A 27,291-nucleotide genomic window follows, 5' to 3' on the forward strand; every position below is an offset into this window, starting at 1 on the left:
GTGGTTAGGGCCCAGACAGCATCATCTATGTCAGCCTCTAGGGGACAAAAAAAGGGGGACCGGAACTAAATTAAGAACTAGAACTAGCAGATGTTAAGGCTATGAAGACAGGTAATGAGGTATGAAGAGGCACTTACGTGAAGGAGGGCTATCTGCATTTTCCATGGTTGGAACACAGACGAAAAGAAAAGCCAAGAGACAGACCCAAGGGGGGGGGGAGAAAAAAATAAGATGTAAAAGAAATGAACAGAACCTGCAGAGCACATGGAGCTGGAAATGCAAATTCACAAATTATGTCTAATCCAGAAAGAGGCAATCAATCCCTGCAGAAGGAAGATGAGATGGGCTATTCTACTTCTGGGAAGAGGAGATTCCTTTGTGGATCCCTGGCTCAGAAGATCAGCAAGCAAAGGATTCTCTCAGGCATATTAAATCCAGGGGCCAGGGAGAGCCCCAGGAGCCCTGTGGAAATCAAGGAGTTTAGGTACAGCTCTTTCTTCATCCGGACAGACTCACGAGCCTCTCAGGACAGAAACTCTAGTGGGTAGAAGGACATGGCCCAGAGTAGAGCTTACCTAGGTGCTGTGAGGAAACAAGGGCAAAGCTGGGCAGGCATGGGTGAAAAAAAGACAGGATGATGGAGGGGAAACCAAAGCAGCCCTGAGCAGCACCGGGGAGAAGCAGCTCTTGGAAAGACATAGCCCACGAGGCAGGTAAACTGTGAATGCTCCACGCAAGGGGTTTGGAGGGCTGGAAGGAGGAGCAAACCATGTCCAAAGCCAAGGTTGTACTTTTCCCTTCTAAATGGTGGGAAGTCTGTTCCTGCTCTTGTATCTTCCAGCAATCTGTTTTCCTATGATGTCCTATCTCAACAGCATAAAAATAAACAAAATCCCACCAGCGCTTAGATGAATTGTCATCCACTCTACTTTCTCCCTTCAAGCTCAGTGCATTTGTAGTAATTCTCTCAAATCCCTCCACTCACCTGCTGGTTTTTTTTTTTTTTTTTGCCTCTTCTGCAATACTATGTTGGAGGTATCCCCTAGATGTCATTAGCATTCCCAAACCCTTTGACAAAGAGAGGGTAAGAGAACCATGTATTTGCCATCCCTGAGAGCCAAACCTAAGTGGGCCGTCATGAGCACAGGGACCTGAAAGACAAAAGGCTATCTTCTGACCCATGACTGGCCAGCCCAGGGTCCTGGCTATGCTCAAAATGTGGGGAGGTGAAGGTGTGAGGCGGGGCAGCTGGCTTTACTTACGGACTGGCTGTGTCTTGAACTCAGAGGCTGCGCTGATCTCACCCAGCCCCTTGCCATTGAGGGCTGCCAGCCGCACAGCGTAGGACGTCTCAGGCTTCAGGCCCACGATGGTCACGACACCCTCCATGTTGGCTGTTGTGAGAATGCGGGATAGATCACAAAGGGTGGAAGGGTACTGATCAAATGCCGCTGTGGAAAACAGCACAGCGGTACCGTGATCTGACCTAGGGATTCCACCGCCAGGCACGTACGCAGAAGAATTGAAAGTAGGGATTCAAGCAGACAACTGTCCACATTCCCGGAGGCAGCATTCACCACAGCCAAGAAGCAGAAGCAAACCCAAATGTCTCACCATTGATAAATAAATGGATCCATGAAATGTACTAATGAGGCACAACGGAATACTATTCAACCTTAAAAAGGGATGAAAAGTTGATTTATGACACCACGGATGAACTCATTATGTGAAATGCAATGAAGCAGGCATAAAGGGACAAATATCCTACAATTCCATTTACATGGAACACCTAAAATAATCAGCGACAGAGAAAGAGAGAGAATGGCAAGTACCAGGGACTGGAGATAGGTGAGACTACGAGGAGCTATTATTTAATGGGCAAAGAGTTTCTACAGAAACACAACATTGAATTATCACCATGAAATCCCAGAGGAGTCAGACACAGATCTAGCCATCCTCTGCTGCTTTGGGTTTAGATCATCCAATTGTACTAAAATCTAGAAGTCCTTTTCTTAATCTTTAACTTGAAAGGATCACAGGATTGACTTTAGAGAAGACTTTATCTTGTCACCACATATTTGTTTCCTGTCATAATTACATGGCAATCCTTGGGTACAGATACCCAGGCAGGACTGGGCGAGGGGTTACAGTAACATAAGGCTACAGAAAGGGTGCCCTGTACTTATCGGGCTGTGTTCAGCATCTACACAGGGCTTCTGCTTGGCACATGGCTGAGAGTAGGATGCAAATACCAGCGGTGCAAGGAATGGCTCTCCATCAAGATCTGTCTGTGGTCTAACTCTTTAGGGACAGTTCCTAATTCTTTAGCCACTCAGATGTGATGGCAGATGCTGACAGCTCTCAAGTCCCAGCACCATGCCACCCTCCTCAAACAGGAAGCCATAATAAGCTGAATGCTGGGTGTGAGTGTACATCTCTGACACAAAGGACCAAGGAGACCCATCCCACAGGGGCCCCTCTCCATTCCTCACTCACCTTCCTTGGCATCGTACCACTTGAAATGCCAAACTTCTTCACCAAGTGCTCTCCACTCAGCCTTGTATTTGAGGATGGGGACTCCACCCGTGGCCTCTGGCTCATCAAACTGCACCTGTGCTGTACTGGAGTATGGCTCCACTCCGTCGATAGAGGGTGACGATGGGGTGTCTGTGTGCAGGACACAGGGAAATGCACATGAGTGGCACATGTTTTCTTTTCTTTTGTGTTTCTTTTGGTATCAGTCCTGCTGCTTGAATTCAGGACTGGGGCAATGCCCCTAGCTCAAGGCTAGCATGTTACCAAGTTGGGCCACAGCTCTACCTCTGGTTCCTTTGGTAATTTATTGGAGTTAAGCAAGCATCTCACAGGCTTTCCTACCCCAGGCTGGCTTCCAACCATGATCCTCAGATCTCGGCCTCCTGAATAGCTTGGAGTATAAGGATGAGCGCCCAGTACTCAGCTAAGCAACACATCTAATTACAAAACAGGTCTGTCACATTTCTGTTCATTCTTGTCAACTCCCTTCCGCCCTCCTGAACAATTTCCCCACCACAGCCTCACCATGATGCATCTCATGTTTAGATCCTCACACCTCCAAGGCTCCCTGCGATTCCTGACCATCTGGCTCTGTGGAACCTGGCACTCTCTTGGTCCCACTATCCTGGTATACCCGCAAGGTGTCCTCGAGGAGTGGCAAGGCAGGGGTGAGTGGCACTCACCTGCTTGAACAAGGATGAATTCCAAGGATTCCTGTCCAATGCGGTTCACTGCGGTACAGTTGTAGTTTCCAAAATCATTTTCAGAGTCTGGGGTCACCTTTACAAGGAAGGAGGCAAACCTCTAGGTTACAGAGCAAGCACAAATCATTCATTCCAGTCCCAGCCTTGTCCCAGGAGGAAGACCAGAAGTACAGCAGGAAAAGCAGTTTCCCCTCCACGTGATGGTTCCCCATCAGTTCAGAACATGCCAAGGAAGCAAGATGGAAGATGTGAGTGGCACTCAAACACTTGTCCACCCCGGCACTGGTGGCTCATGCCTGTAATTCTAGCTACTTAGGAGGCTGAGATCTGTGGGTTGTGGTTCAAAGCCAGCCCAGGCAGGAAAGTGTATAAGATGCATATCACTCATGAGCCACCCAAACAAATAAAAACAGAAAACACGCCTTGGACATAGAACTATGGGGCAAGTGGTAGAATGCTAGCCATGAGCAAAAACGATGGATAACGCCTAAGCCCTGAAAGAGTTCAAGCCCCAGTTCCTGGTATACATTCCCCTGTGCTCCCTGCCCCCAACCTTGACATACCTCCAAATAGCTGGCCGACGGGGTGTTGTAGATCTTGATGTTGCTGTAGTTGGAGCTCGGCAGTAACTGTCCGTCTCGGAACCAAGAGATGGTAGCACTGGGGTAGGCGAAGACCTCGCAGGTGATGTTTACCTGGTTTCCCTCCCATGTGTATACTGCCACAGGGCCCTGTAGCTTGGGGGCATCTGCCACGAATAACAAACAAGGACTATCAGAACAATCGCTGTTAACTTGGAGCCTTCCACATCCTGTCTCTTGGCTCCGGGTTAGCAGTTATGTCTCAGAATGGAACCAGAGGTAGGTGTGTTTCAGGGCTCCTGTGAGCATGTGCAGCACAGGATGGCTTGACACACGGAAAGCTTGTAGGAAGGCCTGGGGTGAAATCTATGGTGGGGGTTTGGGAACATGGCTCTGAAACCTCTTAGGGCCCTTGCCAAGGGAACATGGCAGAGTTCCTGGGAAGTGTGTGTGTGTGTGTGTGTGTGTGTGTGTGTGTGTGTGTGTGTGTGTGTGTATGTGTGTGTTTCCTGATCCTGCCCTCCACCCCTTACTCCCTGGAGTCTGTCCTATTCCTCCTTACACTGCACTTCCAGGTACATGGACTGGGAGTCCTGGCCGATGGTATTGCTGGCTGTGCAGATGTACTCGCCGGCGTCCGTGTACTGGATGCTCTTCAGAGTCAGGGATGACACACGGGCGTGGCTACGTACCACCATGTGCCCGTCCAGAGTCTGTCAAGAGGAAAGGCACAGTGTCAGAATCACAGGGAGGCAGAGAGCCACAACAGCATGAGGTAGGAGACTAAGCTTGTCTGTCACCAGTCTCCCTCACCCCCCTCCCTCTCTCCTCTAAGTCAGCATCTAATCTCACTTAATGGACCTTCTCCTGGGGAGGCCCTGCGGACACCATGGGAACGTGAGAATATCCAGAATGAGGGAGGGGCACTCTGTTATGTCAACTGGCTTGAACAAGGTGTGGGTGGGGGGATGGACAAAGACAGACTAGGTCTGCCAAGATATGGGCTATGAAAATAGAAAGGACAGCCCTGAAGTTCTAGCAGCAACAACCCTGCCTCAGGAGTTTTATTTTTTTGGGGGGGGGGGAACTTCCTCTTGTCCTTTCCTTCCAGTTTCTCTACCTCTCATTCTATGGTACATGTACAAGTACCAGGAAGTTCTAATACTCTCAATGTAGGAAACTGTGAAAGAGACCTCCCTTTTCCTGAAGATGCCTCTGTTTCCTGAATGCTAAAATTAATAAGAAAAGTGAAACAATTCTATTTTAAAGTGGGAGTATAAACAACTCCAAGTTCAGGAGCTGTCAAGCTAGATTTCCTTTTCTGGAGATATTGGCACAGACAGGTGTAGGCAGATCTAGGATCCCTGGTGAATGTAATCACCACACACTTCCTAGCCCTGGGCCCTGCCACTGGCTTCCTGGGTCTTTGGAATGGTCAGGAAGAGAATAAGCACATGACCGTTGGGCAACAGGTTCTAGAATATTTCCAAAAGATTCCCTCCCCTGTTTTAGCATTGTAAGGAAAATGGCTCCAGGCTCCAGTAGTGTCTAGACATGCCTTTTTAACCCAATCCTCCAGGCTGGGCCAGCCTCTTATCTTTAGTACATCCTGTTCCGTAAAGATGGGCAGGAAAGTACCCTGTGTCTGGCATCTGCCATACTATGGAGGATTTGGTCTTCAGAGAGTGAGAGGACCTTTGGGATTCTGCTTCATTGGATATGTTACTTTGGAAGTCCGAGGCACTGAGTCTCAATGTCCTGTAGCAGATAGTGCAGGAAACTCAGAGGCAAAGCAGAACTGGCCTTGTGCCGCGGTCTCAGTAGCTCTGTCACAAGTAGTCCCTTTTACCCTCAAGGACAGATATGGTCCCTGTTATATATCCTACCTGGAAACTTTAACATGCTGCTCAGTAAGATGAGAACAGCCAAGCAAAATGATTACCACCCATTGCTGTGAACACCTCTTCTCTCTGAGATGAATGCCCTGGTATTCTCATTGGGCCAGTAAATCTAAGAGACTGGCTGGCTCTGAGAAACTGCATCCCAGGATATGGCACCCATCAATGCCAGCAGACAAGTGGGGAGCACTTTTCTAGAGAGCCTGGAGACAGCTATCTGGTATGCTAGAGACCTCATGACTCTCTTTCTTGTATCCTTGCAGGGCTGTCAGTCTAGCCCAGTGGCTGTTTTCATGTCCCAAACTCCAATCTTTACCTGTCAGCAAAGATTAGGGATATCCCAAGCACGCAGCCATTGTTGCAGGTATTTCTAAAGGGCTGGACGGGTCTGCTTGTTGTTCGTATTTTCCCAAGCAACAGCAGGACAAAAGGCAAAGGGGACCTGAGGTCTACTCCTGGCCTGGCCAGCCATGAGATGAACTATGATTCTTTGTGACAGCCTAGACTCATCCTAGGGGTGCCATGCACACAATCCTCAGGAAGCTCAGAGGATATTTTCACTTGGAAGAGAAGTAAAGAAGGTCAAGTAGGAAGGAGGGCATTAAAAACAGTGCTCTGTTGGACAAAAAATGAGCTGTCTTTACTCAGAATAATCTAGAAAACGATCAAAGAGATGCTCAGGAAATGGTTGCAGGGACAACCATATTCTTTTTTCTTTTCCTCTCTGATCTCTTTCCTGAGTTTCTCATTTACTTCTGCTGTTAGGCCAGTAGGCGGCGCTCTGTGGAGAACTAGCTGGTATTTTTTTCTAGTGGCTCACTGTAGTTGATCGATAATGGAGCTAATTAGCCAGATGCCCCATTCGGCCTTAGAGAATATGTAGATAGACTATCTTCCTCGGAAATATTTTACTTTAGCTTCAGGATAAAGGCAGGCAGTGCCACCCACAAGACATCCCTATCAAAAGTTATGCTGATCACGCTGGCTTCCCCAGGGGGAGCAGACGAGTTGAGCTCAAGTGAAGAATAAAAAGACCATTCTGACCAAGTGTTGATGGCTTCTGCCTGAAATTCTAGCTGCAGAGGAAGCTGAGATCCAGAAAGAATTGTGGTATGAAGGCAGCTGTAACAGAAAAGCCCATTGCCAAAATAATCAGCAAAAAGTGGGGTTGAATGCATGGGTGAAGTGGTAGAGAAAGCCAAGAAAGTCAATTGAGCACGATTATTTTAATGTTAACTATGAGTGAGTTATTTGTTCGAAGCCCCGATAAACTGTGGGATTAGCAATAATAATAATAATAATAATGACGATGAGGACAGTAACAATGATAATGGTAAATAAAGGGAAAATCATTATGGCCAAAAGATTTTTTTTCAGAAAAAGGAAACATATCAAGCATAGCTATATAATTATTCTTCTCTTCTCATCCATCATTTTTGTCTCACTTCCAGGTGAAAGTGTTGAAGATTTCCAGAGCTTATAGAACAAAACTGTCTATAACTCCAGTTTCCTCTGGCCCCCGTCTGCCCTATGCTCTTCATCTTGAACAAGACAAATAGAAGAAAATGGACCTTTGGATCCTCAATTATGTCCAAAGTGAAACATCCAAGGTAAAGATGCTTGTGGAAAATAGAGTGTGTGTGTGTGTGTGTGTGTATTGGGGAGATGAGTGTTGTGTGCTTTTTCAGAAGTAAACTGGCTATTTTCACTTGTAATCATGATTCTCTTAACATCTTAATGCTCACTGATAACATTTCAGCTTTTTTTTAAAAAAAAAATAAGTCTAGATCAGAATGACAGCAGGAAGAAATACAAGGTAAAACAAATGAGATTATTTGTTCTTGAGTTGCCTAAGACCCACTTATCATTAACTCTTCTCCTCTCCTTTCCCTAAGCCTGATGAGGCCACCACTTTGGGGCAAGAAAACATGCAGCCTGTGACAGCCCTGAATGCTTCCTGTGTCAGGGGAGAGAAGCATTTCAGCAAGGACACGTCCTGAACTACGCATTCTGTGACATCAAGGGAGATTTGTTCACATGCCTGTGCAGTTACTAATATCCATGCCTGGAGCAGGTGCTCAACTTTTAAATATTAAGCAGCATTAAATATTTAAAGCTTTTGCCTAACCACATGAATACTATATCCTGAATAATTATCATTCTAGTAGAACTAAAGATCTTTTTTTCCTGAATTAAAATACAGAGTCTATAGGGCCTTCTGTATTTATAGTTTTACAGTGTGGAAGCCTCATTTGGTGAAACAGACCAAAGCAACTTCAATTTAGAAAAGAAAGTCTTTGTAGATGAGATCCTTGAGCTTCCTCCGAAGTAGATTGCTTTTCTATTTTTACTGTAAAACGAAAGGAAAAGACAGTGGGCATGATTGGACATGAGGTCTTAGAGTGTAAGCAATGAAAATTTAAGGTTAATATTGAGTTTCAGATATGAACAAATTTCCCCGGTACATAGACTGAAGCAAGCAGGCAGAGAAATTCCAAAGGCTAAAGGCTACTGACTTTACACAACATAAAGCCATTTGTACCAAATAATTCCCAATCTCATCAATTTCTTGCTCTATAAAAATAGCAGATATGTTTAACAATTTGGGTAACCGAATGAAAGGTGTCATTTGTGTTGCTTTTGAGGTGAAATGTGATGTGATCATTTTACCAAGACCAATCATTACAAAATAAAGTGAGCGATGAGACGGGTTAAAAGCTGGCAAGGAAGAGGCTGAGTGGGTTTTCAATCACTCACTTTGTGACTTATAGTCCAAAGCTGTATCTATTGTGTGAGAGCAAAGGGGGAGACAGATCACCATTTCCAAATGCCTGAATTAGATAATTTATATCTATCAATATAATTACCTGGATGTGATTTTTTTTTACCAGCACCAGCGAGAGAATAAGATCTCATTTTAGGATATAATAAGGATTTTGTTCATCCACTCCCAACACAGCTTGCTTGCTCGTCCTAAAACAACTAAAACTATTGCCAAGTAAAGTCTAGCACTATCGTCCTATTCTGTAATCTAACTAAAGTACTACTTAGTTTAGCATGTCTGGTTATTCACTGTAATGATGAGTTAACACTGCAATGCTTTCAAAACTAAAGACTGGCTAGCGGTCAGGTAAGCTATACCTCTTGTTTCTCTGGTCGAGTCCACGAAGCCTGGAGAGAACAAGATATAAAACACAACAAGAAAGCAGTAAAATTTTACAACATGTTGCTTCAGAGAAGTGATGCATCACACTGCATTCCGTGCACATGCAGCTTCTTTATCATTTCAAACGGGTGCTAAGGTCCACTTTCCGTGGTGTTTTTGCTACCCAATTTAATCGAGGCTTTGGCTTGCTCTCATCCCACCCTCCCCTTAGGTACATTATCACGTGTAATTCAAAGACAAAGGGATTTTTCATCTTTTGCAGACATAGATACTAGATACCAGCAGACATATTAGACTTCTTTATAGTAGGTGGTGATGTGACTAGTTCTAATTACACAGTCTAGAGGCTCTTAAAGAACAGATAAGCTTCTTTCAATTTTATTCGTCAGCTTACCACAGGGATACTAATGCCATTTTATGCTCATGCATTGTATAACTGCATGCATACTATAAAAAATAAAGTTTTTATTTTTTTTAAAAAAGAAATAAAGCAAGGAGTAGAGAGGTACATTAGCCATGAGAAGGATGAAGTCTTTTTGAGGCTACCAAATGCCCTGTGGCTATGATAAGGCTCTAGTCCTTCAAGGAGGAGAATGCTAGATGACACACAGCTTCCAGCCTGTTCCATTGTCATTCAACATGGCATTCTCCAGAAAGAGATATTGACATGAAGGGAATTTTTCCACTGACAACAAGACTGGGGTGTGTGTGTGTGTGTGTGTGTGTGTGTGTGTGTGTGTGTGTGTGTGTGTGTGTGTTTAATCCAGCAACTTGGGTATCTAATTTTTATAATTTTTTTCTGTTTCCTTGCTGGGAGTAAAAGACATTATAGCTGTTTGTTAGGTGGCATAAATTTCAATTGGTAGACAGGACAGAAACAAAGATGCTAGTGACATGACAATCCAATCCAGGGAATGAAAATGAATTCAAAAACAGTTAGTAAGCCCACAAAACACAGGGAGTTCTGATGAGAGATGAAGACGTAGATGGCTGTGTTAGATTTTACACGATGTTTGGATGAAAGAGAAATGAGAACAGGGGAGCATGCACAGACAAAGTAACGAAGGTCAACAGGTCAAATGTTGCCAATTCTATATCATTAATAAGCTTGTTTGTCACATGCCAGGGCTGCATGAATCAAGATTGTTTTTAAGGGGCCTATGTCATAGGAGGTTGGTTGTTTCTTAAGTCTGATATATATATCTGTGTGTCCTTTCCAAATCACTACAGTTCTGTGGCTTTTAGAATAAGTAGTTGTAATGACATAGTGCTTCTAAGAGCTTGACTTCCACCTGAGTGCCTGGTGGAATGATAATAAATATCTTAGCCCCAATAATTTAGTTGGAAGGGTGGTCTACTTTAAGTCAATCTGATATGCAAATAAATACATTTAGGAAAATCATGGGGTGTGATTAATGATGTTCCAAAAATAGTTTGTTCTAGGTTGCTTTTAGTATTCCTATGTTCTATTGCCTTACATGCAAGTCTACAGGCATATGTATATAAACTGAAGCAAAGCATTCCTATAATTATCCCAAATGCTCCTCCATTTATACACTTACTAGCACCCTGGATAAACTAGACTCAAATTGCTTAATACAATCACTTTTGACAGTGTTTAAAATCAGGCACTGGGTTTGTACTGACTAAGATAGTCTTTCCAGTGAAAAGAAAGCTCCAATTTCCAAAGAATCCAGAATTTCCAAAGTCTTATTTGTGGATACTCAGCTCAAGATTCAAGGTTCACTACATGCTTTTTTTTCTATCAATGTCTTCTGATCTCATCTTTAGCCCCCTCTTTTTCCTTAATCAATTAGGTTTCATATATCTTTCTTCCCTCATTTCAAAGGCACAGAGGAATTCAAGTAAGCAAAGGACAACTTTTTTTTTCTGCTAAGGAGTAAGTAAATCATCATCAAATGGCATCCGGAACTTAGTAACAACAGTCACTCAAACACCTGGGACTATTTGTGATGAATCCATGTGGGATGAGCAGTGAAATGACACAAATGCACAAACTTTTGAAGTATAACGAAGATCTTCATATATCTCATCCAACTGATCGACTACGGTATCTTTTTTTCGGGTGGGGGATCAAGATAATAATGACTACTTAGAACTGGATCAACTTTTAGACTACTGGTCTACCTTAATAATCTCAATGATTGGCTGAAGATTAAGTATGATATTCAGATACTCAGTATTACTTTCAGCTTGTTCTCTTACTTCTTTTCCAATGAAGAACGTTAATATTCCATTAGAAAGTCACTGTGTGCCTCTAGAGGAAGGCCTCTCCTCTCTTTCAGTAAAAAGAGTAACATCAGATGTAGGGATGCAAGACAACATTGCTTTAATTTACATGTATTGTAACAAACTTTATTCAAGGAGTCTGTACCTCAACCAAAGGGTATCAGAATCCTAAGAGAGCACCAGTGCTGTCATGGGGCATCATGTGTTTTGTCCTGGATCACTGACACAGAGGAAAGCTACTGAGGTCCCTCAAAGGATCTGAACATGACCTTGTACCCGTCAATACATACATCAATGATTTGAGCAAAGATATTCCATATAAGTGTTCACCCAAGGTTGAAAGCAACCCCTAACACAAATGTTAGGTGACAGTTGCATAAGGAAGATTATCTGCACTTAAATTGTCGGGCTGGGCTCACCTTGGATGGCTCTATCTCATTCCTTTAAATACTCATATACATATACATAAGGAGCCTACCGGGGCGAAAATGCTTTGACTCACAGGCTTTTAAGGACAAGTTAGAAAGATGCTCTGAGACAGCTGTTCTCAAGTCAGGGGGTATTTACAAATGAAGTATTTTTAGCAATGATTGGGTGTGGCTCTTGGTTTTTAAGTGGAAGAAGATTTGTGATTTGCAATTGCTGGATCAATCCCAGTGAAGGAAGGTCCTTTCCACATCACTACCATGACCCTGTTGAGAAACAGGGATGCAACCAACAAGATCGAACTTCTAGTAGAAATGAATATTTAAAAAAATCTTTCACTGTTTGTTAGGCAATCACTTGCATGAGGACATGATAGGGGACTAGGTGACCTAATGCAGTTGAGGTGAGTGATACCTGTGGCTCAGTGGGTGTGTTTAGTTTGATAACGTGGTACATTTAGTCGACCACAAGTTACAATAGGCAGCAATGGAGTGAGGACACAGCTTAGGAGTTGGTGCAACTCACAATGGAGTCCAGATAGAAGTGATGACCCTACTGAGGGATGTGTACGTTAACACACCCTGAGCACGGCAAGATTTCAAGGAACTACAAAGGCACTAGAGCTATCTAGCATAAGACAGCTGGAAGAGTAAAGGATGTGGACGCAATGGCATTCAAAAAACCAGAGCAAAGGGCTGCAAATGCTAAGTGAAGAAGGGAAGACTGGCTAGAGAAAATTCTAAGAGCTACCTCAGTGACTCATAAAGGACTGTGTAAAGAGAGCACCGAGGAGTAGAAGACACAGGAAACAATCCTTCATTTTCATCAGTGTTGGCCAAAGGGCCCCACAGAAGCTACATGCCATCACCCATCACACAGAAGCTAAGTGATACCAAAAAAGAAAGCCAACGGATTCTAGAAAACCTCAAAAGGTGCCTTCTAACCTCCAAGGATTCTAGTCTTTCATGTGACCCAGATCTCTGCAGGCTCCTCTCTTCCCTCTGCCTCCTGTATCAGCCTAATCATCAGAAAACTCTGTTCGTCCACGTCTACAATTCAATGATGCTATCTATTTACCTAATTATATCTATCATCCAAAATATGTTAGCTGGAGGAGAATCTGAGGAGAGCTTGCCAAGGTTAAAAAGTGACCTGGCTACTCCTGCATAACTTGTATTTGTTTTTATCTTAATTATCAGCTATCGACAACTGTCAGACTGATATCATCACGCCTGTCAGATGTCAATATTTAATGACTTTAAAAATGGCAGATCTTGTTAGGATTTTCTTTACTATGTTAGGCTGCTGTTATCAGAGGCTGACTTGGATGATTCCTTCTGACACTGACTCACTCAGCCTGCAACCCTATCATGTCAACCACACTTGGAAGATGATCCATAGCGAAAGAAAACTACAACACAACCCATGTGGAAGGTCCTGCATAATTATCTCCAAATTAGACAGATGATCTAGACGGAAAACCGAATTGCACAAAAGCCATTCCCTCTAGGCTTGAGATATGCTTTTTGAGGTACCTTCAAGTCTCAGTATTTAGTAAGGATGAATCTATTGGTTCCGGCCTATTTATTCTCATACTGTGAACATGAAATCCTAGGTATAAACCAGAAGTGCCAACCTATTTAAGAAGTCAAGGTAGGCACAAATCTTAACAATCTGGTCTTGTTTGGCTGATGAGCTATTTCTAGCAAAGATAGAGAAGTTGAAAGTGTCATTCATCTGAAACTGAGGATTCTGCCCTTTACTAGAGGTTCCAGAATCCCATTGGGGGGCCACTTTGAACAAATCTACTTGTTTAGTCTGACACTGTAAGACCTGCCAAGATGCAGCCCTGTGAATTAAGCCCTGAAATGTACATTCAATCCACAGAACACACAAGAGGGAGCTGAAATCTTAGCCGAAGGTTCAGTTCCAGGGTTGAGAAAGAAAGTATCCAAGTAAACATCACATTAAAAAAAATCTATGTTTTTTTTTGCGTATCAAAGAGCATATGCGAGTTTCAAAAATATTTAGCAGTTCCTGAGTTGCATTTTTGTTCAGCTGAAATCAACTTTGGATGCAACACTTGCAGAAAAAAAGTTATTTGGAATAGCAGTTTCTGTTCTATTGGATTTAGCTTTGTTTTCTATCAGGAGGATGGAAATTCATTTCTCAAATGCAAATTCCAAATTCAGCACTGGTATTTCACACTATCCTTTCTGGCTTTATTTGAGTTGATTGCTTTCAGGGAATTTCCTTTTAAGCAGAACAACTAGAGATGTAATATATTTTAACATTCTAGTCAATAAGCAATTCATTATACATGTTCTTTAAGGTGAATGCTACTCCTAAATAGGTAAGAGAGAACTAGCCAAACTAAAATGAAGCTAATTACAACAGGATATCCAAAATGATTTTGGAGAAGGGCCATACGAGAGTAGAAGTTGTTTTAAAATTGAGCCTTTAAATCCTGATTTTGGCCCACTCAGTAACAAAATGCTGCATTATGGAGGGCTCACAACCATCTTTTACATACTGTCAATGATAAAGATGGCTTTCTCGTGACCATAAGTCTATGTGCTTTAAAGGTAAATATTCCTGGTCATTTTTAATTTTCCAGGAGGGTCCCTACAATGGTCTCAATCTCTCTGAGAATCAATCGCCATCTAGAAACTGCTAATTATTTTTGCCTTTAGAACAAAATGAACTCCAAATGTGACCAAGAATACAGGCAGACGCAAAGGCAACCAAGCTTTCGTACGTGTAGTGCATGTGTATAGCATGAGTATACAGAACACAAGGGAGAGAATGAATAGGCTCTTTCTGATCCCTGTGATATCTTTGGGTGCTCCTGAGAGGTTGATCACTGTCTCATCAGCTACACTGGCTTCTCTCTTGTGCCTCACAGTTCCAAACTCCTGGGTTTGAATATCACTATCATGTAAGATGACACACCCCACAACCACCACACCCCTACCAATGAATCGTGCCCCTTCCACTTCAAAGGGACGTTAGGCAAGCCTCATCCCTTCCTCCTAGGGGAGGGAGACTGCAGGACCTCTGGTGACCACACCCCACTTTCCAGTGCCCCCAAAGAGAACTGGGCCTGATGCAGATTCCATTTCCCTCAAGACTGTGCTCCACAACCCTGAAACTCTTGGGTGACATTATACCTTTTCTTCACTGCTGATGTTTCGGGTGGAAGTCCTCCAGATGATTGAGGGAATGGGATCTCCGGAGGCTTCACAGGTGAGAGTCACCTGCTCCTCCAGTTCCATGGCCGTCTGATTCTCTACATATGTGATTTTGGGTTTTGCTGAGAAGAAAACAAAATTTCTGTAAGCTTATCTCATGATGAAGATTCCTTTTTCTGGGTTTGGAGAAGGGAGGTGGAAATAATTCTAGGTTAAAGAGGCAAATAACAACCCTGTTACTTGGCAAATGGTGACAGACTGCAGAGCCCCTCTGCTTACACTTAGTACATTCCAGCACCATGGTTTCATTGTCCAATAGAATCACTTCATGCTAATTAGTGTCTGTTGTTGGCCCTTGGTGATTGGCTCCTTCTCCTACTGCCCACTTGGCCTCTATGGGACTCAGTATCTCAAAATGCTTCATTACTTCCTTGTGTCACCCCTCCTGTGAGATGTGCCATCCTGGATGGTTTCCCAGCATTGTCCCTGGCTCTGCTGCTAAAAGCCAGCTTTGTCAATGTTCATTGCAAACCAGCTCCAGCAACCCGAAGTTCAAGAAGAACCCCGGGGCTCTTGTTTCTCTGAACAAAGAAGCTGGATATACTACTGCCACTCAGGATAGGGGTAAAATCCCCCTCAGGTTCCTGCTAGTCCTAAGAAATCAGCTGAGCAAGGCTTCTGCCCACTGGCACACTTCCCTCAGCACAAGTGTAATAATCTGTAGAGACAAAAAAAAATCCCTTGCAGAAAGAGTCCAGTGGGAGAAGAGCAATGGAAATACACTGCCAACCTTAAAGGAGGGTAGAACATAATTACTTAGCAATAGGCACTTCTAGCTGATAACTAGGGCAGTACGTGCTTGAACAGGTCCTTCCTTAGATTAAAAAAAAAAGGGCAGAGCTGTTGCCTCAATCCCCCAGTGTCCTTACCGAAGACTTTGAGGTGGATGGACGCATCCTGCTCTCCGGCCTTGTTTTCAGCAATGCAGACATACTCGGCCTCATCATTCTTATCCACCTTCCTGATGGTCAGCTCAGAACTATCATCACTGAAGACGTACTTCTCTTCATCTTCTTCATTCTCGATCAGTTCTCCATCCCTGTAGGGGGCAGAAATGCAGAGGACAATGATGCCAACCACAGTAGACTTCTCAGCAAAGGAAGGCACCAGTGTAGGCTTCAGATCCTTTTCTATTTCTACTTAATCCTCTGAGTGGGTTTAAAGGATGTAACCATGTTCTGAGAGCTGTCATAAACTCTCCTACCCGGCCACACCCTCCAAATCTGCTTCTGCAAGATTGAAAAGGCCTTATGCATGTACAAGGCAAGAGTTTGGTATGTTTAAAAAATCTATTCTTTACCTGGAATAGGTCCAAGAAGCCCCTCCCCAGGTCACTGCAATACCAAAATGCAAATGGTTCCTATGATGTTCCCCTCTCTTGTCATAACCCAAGGCAGAAGTCATTTTCTTACTTTGTCCAGCTCATCGTGGGCTCTGGGAAGCCATCAGCATCACATGCCAGGGTGACCGATTGGCCCAGGTTGGCGGTGGCATTCACAATGCTTTGCCTGGCCTGGACGGTAGGCGGCACTGAAGGAAAGAAGGATGGCAGGGTGATTGTAAAAATGAGAAAGAACTCAATGGCTCAGAGAAGGGCCCCAGTAAGAGAACCTCTGCTTGGGGGCCTGAGAGGGTATAGAATTAGTGTAAGGAGCCTAAATTCACGTCTGCACTAAAGAATTACAATGAACAAAAATCTCATCATTTCCCCACATTATTGCATTATTGCATTATTGTTTTTCAAGAGTTTAGATGCTATCATATTATATTTTGCTAGTGTTAACATGACATTTAATTTACAGTAGCTATTTGTTATAGGTTTCTCAATCAATGCTAAATCAATACTAAATAACTACTGGATTAGTAGAACTCGATGTTAATTAAAAAAAAAACAGTATCTCCATAATTTTAAGTACTACTGTGAAGAAATCCACCAACTCACCAAAGAATGACATTTTCCCAACATGGTTATAAGTAACTTATACACAAACCGTTCACCCCCAAAAAATAAGATGGGGAGAGTTTGGCAAAAACATACATATCAATAGCCAAAACAATTCAAATGTGACTTACTTATTTTCTTAGCTCTGACATTATCATTTCCTGTAAACATGTTGTAAATGTCAGATCGATTCTGTGGGTGTGTTTATCTGACACTGCTAATTAAGATTCATCAACCCATGGACCACAAGTTGGACTTTTTTTTGAGACTTGAGCAGAATGAAATACTTTCTCAGCACCTTGAACCAAAGGGACTCAATTATGGTAACCTCAAAAATGATGAAGATGAGAAGAAAACTACTAGGAAGCATGTGGAACTTGACTAGTGCTGCAAGATGAAGAAGGGTATTCAATATTTGCACCCCAATTCCCCAGCATCGATGGGAGACCCAGACAATTAGTATATTAAAAAATAAAGGAAATACTTCTTCCCCTACAGGTTATGGTAAGGAGGATATGAAGAAGTTGAGATGAATGGATGGTCTGGATGGATGAATCAGGAGCAGACTGGTTGTATAAAACAAAGAACAAAGGCTAAAGGAAATGAGTTAGTGATGGTGGGGAAGGGGGAAACCACAGTTGCAGCAATGGAGAGAGCAAGAATGGATCTCCTCACCATTCACAATGACCTGAATGTCCTTGAAGTTGATCTCCCCCCGTGCCAGGATCCTGCCCTCACAACGATAAGTACCCTCATCTGTTTTCTTGATACCCCGGATCTGCAGGTAGTTGTTGGACAGGACGATGAATCGGACTACAAGAGACAGGAAGTAGGGGTCAGTCAGAAATCTCTGAGGTCTGCAGGAAGGCAGCTGAGCCTCTTCTTCAAATTCTGTCTTATAAGAAGAGGGGTTAGGGCTTAAAGAACCCAACATGAGGCTGCCTCTGAAATAAGGGCTAAGAGTCTACTGAAAACAAAATCAGTTACAGGAATTTGTCACCTCTGTCCATTTAGGACTTGGGGGCTGGACCATGGGTCTGGGGAAATCTGAGTCTGAGTTTGGCTTGGGAATGCCTCAAGAGCTGGAGAACCTAGTGGGCTCATAGGGAAAGAATAGTGGCTTGAGGAATTCAGGCCTCACCATCTTTCTTCAGGATGACATCTCGGCCTTTGTGTTTCCAGATGATGGTCGGGGGAAGAGAACTGACCACATCACACACGATCACGGCGTCTTCTCCCTCTTTAAACTCCTGTGGAGTTGGCGCGTTCTTGAACATGAGCTTCTCTGAAAAAATGAGCAGAGGCAGTATGAGAAAGACTGGATTTTTCTCACAAGATCCCTTCTTAACTAGAGCTGTGCTACTGGACCTGGATTCTAGGACAGTCCCAATCCATTCATACAGTTGGACAATAGGTTCTCCCACTCAGCATTTGGTCATAGATAGGAGGTGGGGAGTCTGGCACAAAGAAGTGCCAATGTTTAGCTACAGAAGGGGAAAGAGTAGCTTCACCAAGAATTCCTTGCCACATGAGATGGCACCAGTAAGATAGACGGATGGACAATCCAGGTGGTCTAGAATTGTAGTAGAGTCTCTAGTCCTTTGTCTCCCTATAGTAAAGAGAATTCTGAAGATGAGAGATGCTGAATGGCAAAAAATATAGGACAACTGATGCTGTCCCAATGGCTGTCACCCGCCTTAACTCTAACCAACAGGACACAGGAGCTAGAAGAGGGTAATGAGATGACATTTCCAGGTGGGGATTTAGTGGCCAGGTGGCATCCCCTGTTCTGGGCAGTACTGAGTATTCAAATAGGAATTCTGGACATCACTGGCCTCTGGGCAGTATCTCCAGCCAAAGTACAATGAAGTAGAAAGGAAAGTCTCCATAGTCTGACCATCAGCCAACACTTGCAAAAGACACAGGGGGAGCCATATCTGCCTTCTGGGAACTGTGTATTTCGGTTTGAAGAATGGAGATCAGTAGTTTATGAATTCTGGGTTAGCCAGGGACCAATAGAGAACATACAAGAACTCTGAGTTAGGTAAGGAAAAGACTTATAAAGGGTAACACAATCCTGCCAGGCCCTCACTGGTTTCTTTATCGCCATCTCATCCTTTCTATCACACTACCACATGTCCACCTGGCAAACCAGAGAATGGAGAAATATAGAAATTGGGGCGGCGGGGGGGGGGAGCTTCTTACGGAAGATCTTCACGTTGACAGTGGCCTCAGACTCGCTGCCATCCTCGCCCGTGACCACACACTTGTAGATGCCGGCATCGTCGATGTTGGCGTTGTAGATGGTGAGGGTCGAAGAGGAGTCGTCATTCCACACCACTGAGATCCGCTGCTGGTTTGGGTTGAGCTTCTCTCCATTGGGGGAAAACCAGGAGATGTCCTTGTCTTTGGCATCTCCTGCCACTGGGGAGGGAGAGATTCTTGTCAAACCATGGAAATGGTGAATGGTAATGGTGGAGCTCATTCAGGGTGATAGTGGCTACTTAGCAAACGCTGTTGGTGTCTGGATGGTGAAGGAAGGGAGGACCCATTGGCTTCAGAATGCTCGGCAGCCCAATTTGGTATTGGTTTCATGACTGTATATCTAACGTGGGGAAAGAATGGCACACACACTTGGGCGCCTATTGCTTCTGCATTGCCCCCCTTAGTGAGAGAAGTGAAGAGGCATTTGTTGAGCATTTTCTGTATCCTGCATACGAAGTGGATGTATTTGACAGAATGGAAAGTAAGGGCAGTTAGTATATCTAAGTCCATCTGCAAGGGCCTAATGGGTATGAGCCCACTGATCAGCTTATTTTCCAGGGATTGGATTAGGATCATTTGAACTAGAGATGCAGAGACACTGTCTAATAGTGCAGGTTCCAATTACATTGGTTCTAGCATCTGTGTGTGCAAACTAGCCTAAATGTCACTCCAGCACCTGCTACTTTAGACAAATTTATCTCTCCCTCCTGTAGGCACCTGCAAGGGGCAGGCTATGGCCCAGTGAAGGGCTCTGGGATCTGGCAGATGTAGTTCGTGCAGCCTGTCTGCACAGAGCTCCCCCCAACGCACACCATCCAGTCCCACACAGATGCTTAGTATGGAAATGATGCAGGCTTCCTTTCAGGACCCATCATGTCTTCAATAAATATCACTATTTGCAAGATGTGCTGTGGGCTTCATGGCTGCGTCTCCAGATCGTCGGGATCGCAGTAATGAAGACAGAGCCGGAGTGAGTGTATCCGCCGGCCACTGTGACCTCGTCAGACACAAATCATGATAGCACTTAGCAGCTCTCTTCCTGCCAAAAACTCAGCTCATACCCAGTTCAGTCAACTCTTTTCTACTTCTGGCTCTGCCATCTTCTGAATTCCTAGTTGTTTCCTATATAAAGAACCTGAGACCTAATTCTATTGATTACCGGAGCTGTGGAGGGGGAAAATACATACTTCTAAATAAATGCCAGGTTTGACATAGTCCAGAGCTGTGGTGGACAGCCTACTGTCCTCTGTACAGTCTGTGTTCCCAGCAGATCTGGGAAGCTCCTCCTAGCCACAGAGAAAGCACTAGGCACTGCCTCTCAGGAAAATTTTAGAGCTTCTTGGATTTGCAAGGTCTTGGAGATTCTAAGCAACCAGCCTTAAGCTGATCCATCAATGCATTGTGTTGGTACCCATGTTGTTTCCACTGAAGAAACGAGATACTTCATGGCCTAGGAGTTGTGCTGATTCTCCTATAAAAACTCTTGATCCCACCTCCACTGTGAAGCAGACAATAAATACACATTATCATGTTGGTGGGGGGGTGGAAAGGGGAGGGAGGAAGGGTTCTGATGGAAACAAGGGGGCCTGAGAGCTCCCCTGCCCGTGAGCACAGCAAAATGTGTGAGGTGGCGCCATCCATTGCCCAATTTATTTATTTATTTGGTGGAATTTAGGATTGGATTTAGAACCTTGTGCTTGCTAGGCAGGAACTCTAGCCCTTGAGCCATATCTCCAGCCTCCTTTTTCCCTTGGTTACTTTTGAGTGTTAGATCTCACTTAATTCCTGGTTTAGCGTGGACTGTGGAATTCCTGTTCCCACATCTCTGTGTTATACCCAGCCACTGATTAGAATGAATCTTGTAAATTTTTATGCCTTGGCTGGCCTGGAACAGAGATTTCCCATATCTCTGCTTTCCCTCAAGTAGCTAGGATTACCAATTTAAGACATAGAGCCCAGCACCCACTGGGTTTCTGAGGTGAGCCTGCAAGTACAGACGGACAGGGGACACTTGCCTTGGCATAAGAAGAATTTGGACTCTCCAACGCTGATCTCCCCTTGGCTGGGAACAATGTCCACCTGCAGAGAAACTGAAAAAAGACAAAAAATTCCAGTTCAAATATAAAGATTGAAATTTTGAGACTAGAACCCAGAGCCTTCATTGAAAACAGGGTTCTTCAGCTCCGGGTAAGAGTGAAAGGAGTTTAAGGCCTTGTCACCACCATGGTACCATCACCACGCAGCCATGACAGAACCTTACCACTCCCACACCGTTCCTCAAGGGGCCCTTTCTGTCCTAAATGTGACCTCTGACCCTTGAGAGGGCTTCTGGGTCCTGTTCAAAACTTCAGTGTCTGGATTCACCGACACAGCTATACCACCAGTACCTTTTGATGGTCAGTTGGAAGTGTTTTCAGGCAGGAAGCTTGCCACAGCAGAGCTAGGCCCCAGGGTTCCCAGCAAACTCCTCAGGTCACCCTACTTATTAATCATTGTGAAGATGCAAACTGGCCCTGAAGGAGGAGGTGGTAACAAATACCCACCTTGCACCGTCTTTGCACCATTGCGCCCGATTCCATAAGAGAATGTAATAGCAAACACTGTCACCCCTTCCGTTTAACCAGATGCTCTCCTAGAATCCTGTAGTCTGTGCCCCCATGGAATTCCTCATATCCCCTGGCTACTTCCCCTGCATTCTTATTTGAATATCTGCATGCCCTGTCATTTCAGTGCACTGATAAGAAAACACACGGTCCCAGATCTCACTGATTCCTACATTCAGTCTGCTCCTCATTTATCTGCACTGAACAGATAACCATTCCTCAAGAAAAACAGTTTTAAGATAGAAAATACTTTATTCATTTGGATTTGACTTCCTTTTGCCTGTCCCCTTCTTAAGTAAACCTGAAAGCCAAACATTTAATTCAATTCATGAAGTATTTCAAAGCCAAGATGAAGGAGGGGCCTGAACAAAACAGGCTGAGTCCTAGATAGTGACTCACTGAGCCTTTCCTTCCCAACAGCCATTTTCTGTTCACAGCAGAATGGAGGAGAAGCTTGTTGCCATGGTAACTGGCTTGCAGGCAGGGCTGCTGCAACTCCAGGTCTGCGCTTATGTGATGGAAAGACCACAGTTGTTCTAGGAAAATGCAGGGACCAGAGGGATTGTATGGGGTTGGGAGAGGAGTGCTTTTGTGTGTGGAGGGGTGGGGTACCAGATGATTGGGGGTACAGGCTTTTTAATCATCCTGCCAATAGACAAAGCAGGTCACTGAAAAAATCCAGCCAAGGCTACACAGAGAGGGATGATGAGGTAGAGCCAGGGATGGAAAATGGAAGGAGCCAGGGGAAGGGGATGGGAAAAGGATTGGAACAGGAGGTAAAGCAGGGGAGGGGACGGAGTCCCCTGTGGACAAGAGGAGAAGCTCAGCTACTTCCAAATGCTGGCCTGGAAGAAGCACACAGGAACCTAGGGATGGCTGGCTAGTCATTTTGCTCTTGTCTAGAAAGAGCGATCAACTCCACGCTGTGAGATTCACAAAGGGTCTCAGACATCACCCTGCCCTGCCTCCTTACCTTCCAGGTGAGGAAGAAAGACAAATAAGAAGCGACCTACTCATTCTCATGGTCACTACCAGTAAGGGCCAAGATTCCCTGAGTCCAGGCTTCCTGGCTCCAAGGTAAGTGTTCTGTGAACCATGCCTGTAATTAACAGATCACTCGCTGTGCTCAGCAGAACCTGAGGATCAAAGAGCCTCTAAGGACAGGGAGAGATGTTTCCATCCCATGAAAGGAATGATGTGGACATGCAAAGTTACAATCCTCAGCTTTGCCACTCCCTAATGAGAAGAGTAAGCTCAACATGGACAAGACCATGTAGTACTTTGGGGAGCCTGGAGCCTTACAGGAAGGGCTATGGGACAACACTAAGAGGCCATTCAAGACCTCTTCTACTGCTTTCCTAGGAAGCCTAGAATCCTATGCCATTCTTGGCCTGAGTGATGGTCCTTTCTGTAGTTTATGGGGGCATTTTTTAAAAGAAAACTGGAGACATATTTCTGCCTGAAAAGTTCACTAGCCCATATGTTGAATATTAACTTCAACATATGGATCCTGTTACTCTGGTGGCGCCCTCACTGCTTTGAGAAGGATATTCTTATCCTAAGTGAAAAAACAGCCTGGACTTTTTTTTTTTTAAAGCTATTTTCAAAAAGAACACGACTCTCCAGGGGAAGCCAGAAAACTGAAGTTTTCATACCCCAAAGTGGCCAGGATCTATCTGTGAGCCACAGGGAGAAATAAGAAATGAGAATTTCAAAGGAGCTTAACGGGATCGGACGCCCACCTTCATTATGAGAGAGGTTTAAAAAGAGGTCTTCCATTGAGACTCCTGGCCTACTGCACACATGATAAAGAGGGCCACCTACCTCATCAAAACAGCAGACAATACTGGGCCGGACGGGCCCGACGCTGCTCTACAAATGATGCCTGGATGTTTTCAACTACAGCACAATGGTTCATCATTCTCCTGGAAGTACCAAATCTTGAAATATCAGGATTTGCAATGGTTAAGTAGAAGCCCTGCTCTTAACTCCAAAGGCTTTCCCTCTGTGACTTTGTTTCTTCCTCCCACTTCCCTATTATGGATTTGTTTCCAAATGCCTGCCTCGAGTTTTATGTTCCTTCAGTAGCAAGGGTGGATGGGATTTCCTAACCAGGTGTAATGCGTACCTCTGAAGACACTTAGAAAAGCCGTTAACCAAAGAAAACATCTCCTCCCGATTCCCAACATTTTCTGCACAAACGCTGGCATCTTAGCTGCATCTGAAGATCCATGCTTTCACATCTAGGCACGAGGACCTGCCTAGGGCCACAGGACCGCCATGTGATCTCCTCTTCTCAAGGACTCCTTCCCCAAGTCTCCCAGGAGCTTGTTTACACTTTTCGGTTGACAAGAGGCACTGTCATATTGCATCTGATCTCCTCACAGGTTCTAAAAAGTTCCAGAAAGGCTGGGAATACTCTGTTCATTTCATAGAAGAGGAAAGCCAGGGTGCAGAGACATGAAATGACTCAGGGAAGGTTACTCAGCAACCAAGCCAAGAATGAAAGCCATAGCAAGGCTAGTGCCCTACCATTTTGAGCCATAGCACCACCTCCAGTTTACTGGTAGCTCACTGGAGATAAGAATCTCATGGAATTTCCAGCCTGTATTGGCTTCGAATGCTAACCTCAGATCTCAGCCTAAGTAGTTAGCATTACAGGCAAGAGCCACCCATGCCTGGTGGGGGAAAAAAAAACACTACAATCCATTTGCTTCCCTCATTGTTTTTCTTGGCAAACAGAACTGGCCTCTTTGATTGGAGTTGGTGAAGGAATGGTAACACCCATTTTATAGATGGGAACAGGTAAGGGTCAAAATTCAAATTGAACAGAGTCCTGAGCCCCAGTCATTTCTCACACACCATTCTTAATCTTGTAAACACACACACACACACACACACACACACACACACACACACACACTCACACGAACAAAGTTATCTTCTCCTCCTCCTCCCTCTTAAAAAGCAAAGAAAAACAACAGTTAAAAAAACCATGAAAGGTAGGTTCTAAAATTAAATTGATGAATGCTCTAACAGAAATGGCAACGCTTTCAGGTGTAGACAGAAGTTTTATAACTTTCCAACTCCACAGTAGAGGCAGGCTATGAGATAGTCTTAGTTGCTAAAGAAAAGTGAATTACAATGGTAGTTCCTAAAGGATGCCAAAGTGCTTATCAGAAGAGGTGGGCATTTTGTGAAGGCAAAGCAACACAGAGGAATTATTCTGATTTCAAAAGAGAGTCTGTAGATTTCATTGAAAACAGTGACTTGTTCCAGCTTTTCTTTTCAGATTCCAATGCGCCATGGGGGAGGGGCAGTACGTAAGAGCCCAAGTGAGTTGAGGTCTATCCTGAGGCTAACTGGGAATACTTCCACATTAAGTTAGAGTCACTGGCTGCCAAAGAAGACAGACTGCGGGTGTGAAGGGGTCCAGGGGCAGTCACACACACCTGAGTGCACGACCCTAGCCCATCAAGACATGAATGAATAACTGGCAGAGGGCGCTGTGCTCAGTGACTCTCATGAGAAAAGGATATTTGACAGAGGCTCCACTCTGTGGTCCGTGGCCTGTTTCTATTTTCGACTCCAATTTAAGGTATTGCATTTGTAGTTTACTGAATTCACTCAGCGCCTCCTTCACTACCCAAGAAAACCAGTAACCAGAGTAGTAAATAATAATGACCTAGAAGAACCACTTCAGCAAGGTCTCGGCACTCTTGTCTCCACAATGGAGATGAAGGGAAAACTGAACTCATGCAGCTGGGTGGTCACAGGAATTAAATCAGGCTATGGTTAAGAATTCAGGGACTGTAGCTAGATTCCAGTTCTGAGACTCAGCATAGAGTTGTCAGGTGGATCACAGAGCCTGGATTCCTCTCCTGAAAATGAACAGAATTTCTCTCCTGGTCTCAATGGATATTGCAATGATGGAGACAGGTAATGGGTACAGTATTGACCCTAACACACACACACACACACACACACACACACACACACACACACACACGCCTCAACCAAACAAATTCCTCAATAAAGGATTCTAATGACAGGGAGGATATTGCAAGAACTTCTATACTACTGGATTCAACCAGTCCAAAAATCTATTATCATCTGGGTATGTGTGTTGATATCAATATGTATATATGGACATACCCACTGAGAATTTATAAAAATGTGAGTATGTGTATCAAGAAAATAATGTAAGTTGTCAGACTCAGGTTGTTGTAAGAGTAAATAAGTAAGCTTATTGGGGAAAATGATGTGTAAACTGTGTAAAGTGTTTGGGATCACAGAGGAGTCTCACCTGACTTGAGGACCACAATTGTGGCTTGAAGCGTTGTTGACAGCTTCACATGAGCGGGAAACAAGGTGAACAGTTTAATAGTAATCCAAAAGTTAGATGCCATTTTAAAGGGTATTATAAAATATGAGTTCTTAGCTTGGTGTAGCAACTCACATCTATAATTCTAGCTACATGAATGCAGAAATTACAAGGATTAAGGTTCAAGATGAGCCTAGGCAAAAAAAGTAAGTTAATTCGATCCATTTCAACATACTAACCAGGCGCTGTGGTACACAACTATAATCCTAACTACAGTCAAGACCAACCCCAAGCAAAAAAACGTATGACCCTATCTGAAAAAACAATCAGGTAAAAAAGATTAGAGGCATAGCTCAAGTGAAAGAGCCTAACAAATTTGAGTTCAAACCTCAGTATTGCCAATGCAACAAGCATCTCAGAGTTCTCAGGTCAGCAGTGCAATCCTTTTTGAATACGCCTTAGCCCACTCTCCCACAGTGACTGACTGGTGAAGAGAGGAAAGTTTCAGAGTCTTCCCTCCTGAGGAGCAGGCAGCTGCGTATGCTGAGGTTCTAAATAGCCTAACCAAGAGGTCTGATTGTTCAGAGACTTCTGAGACTCAGTTGCCTGGGTTCAAGGCCAGGATTGCAGAGCTATTGAAAAACAGAGAAAACTACCCTGGGAAGGATCTAATGCACCACCTACATTGCCTTTATTTTTACCCTAAGGAGCAGAAATCCCACAATCCTTACAGCAAAGGTTAGGAGTTCTGGGGATCAGCCTCACCTGCTGATGTCTGACTTAGGGCTGCTCCCGTATGTCGTTTTCTTTGTGTCTCTTCAGAAACGATTTCTCTGTTTTCCCTTTGTGTAGTTCCATCCCTAGCCCCCTCTCCAAAAGATGATGAAGTGATTCTCCTCACTCGAAAAGCTCAGCTAGATCCATGGACCAATGATGTACACTCTCAAGTCCTGTGCCCAACAGATTACAACTGCCCAATGTGTCCAAACCAGGTGCAAACTTCGTAATTGAAGCTTCCAACTTCTTTCTCCCTTTTTCAAGCCACCTTCCTCCCTCCCCCTTTTTTAAACCTCCATGATGGTGGCTCAGCATTTTTGTAAGAAGCTGCATTACAGAGTAGAAGACCAAGGATGCAAATAAGACAGTTGGAACTTAGCTAGGCTTCTCCAGATAAACAAAATACAATCCTTCCACCTGCCCCTGATAAGCTAGGCTTCTTGGAAAACTGCTGCATGCTATCTGATTGCATTCAGGATGCCTCTGACAATGGAGTCTTAGATGGCTCTCCCCAAACCTTGCCTTGACAAAATGGCTTTGACAAAATGACTCATCGAAGTTCTTTTCTT

The 27,291-nt window shown here is 44.2% G+C and overlaps 1 protein-coding gene across 1 annotated transcript in view; it reads right to left on the bottom strand.

The window, feature by feature from the left end:
- Positions 1-27,291, bottom strand: part of Ncam1 (neural cell adhesion molecule 1) — a 239,589-nt gene that overhangs the window by 39,236 nt on the left and 173,062 nt on the right. The window contains exons 2-15 of the mRNA XM_090319502.1: positions 21,034-21,108; positions 18,959-19,177; positions 17,895-18,038; positions 17,429-17,566; positions 16,224-16,341; positions 15,681-15,850; positions 14,731-14,873; positions 8,860-8,889; positions 4,383-4,533; positions 3,803-3,987; positions 3,219-3,315; positions 2,497-2,667; positions 1,263-1,394; positions 138-152 (exon numbers count right to left, since the gene is read on the bottom strand). Coding sequence (XP_090175628.1) covers positions 138-152; positions 1,263-1,394; positions 2,497-2,667; positions 3,219-3,315; positions 3,803-3,987; positions 4,383-4,533; positions 8,860-8,889; positions 14,731-14,873; positions 15,681-15,850; positions 16,224-16,341; positions 17,429-17,566; positions 17,895-18,038; positions 18,959-19,177; positions 21,034-21,108 — 1,788 coding nt within the window. The remainder of the gene's footprint in view (positions 1-137; positions 153-1,262; positions 1,395-2,496; positions 2,668-3,218; positions 3,316-3,802; positions 3,988-4,382; positions 4,534-8,859; positions 8,890-14,730; positions 14,874-15,680; positions 15,851-16,223; positions 16,342-17,428; positions 17,567-17,894; positions 18,039-18,958; positions 19,178-21,033; positions 21,109-27,291) is intronic.

The sequence above is a fragment of the Megascapheus bottae genome, chromosome 27 (genome assembly GCF_031878675.1).
Source record: "Megascapheus bottae isolate mThoBot1 chromosome 27, mThoBot2.hap1, whole genome shotgun sequence".
Classification (NCBI taxonomy): domain Eukaryota; kingdom Metazoa; phylum Chordata; class Mammalia; order Rodentia; family Geomyidae; genus Megascapheus; species Megascapheus bottae.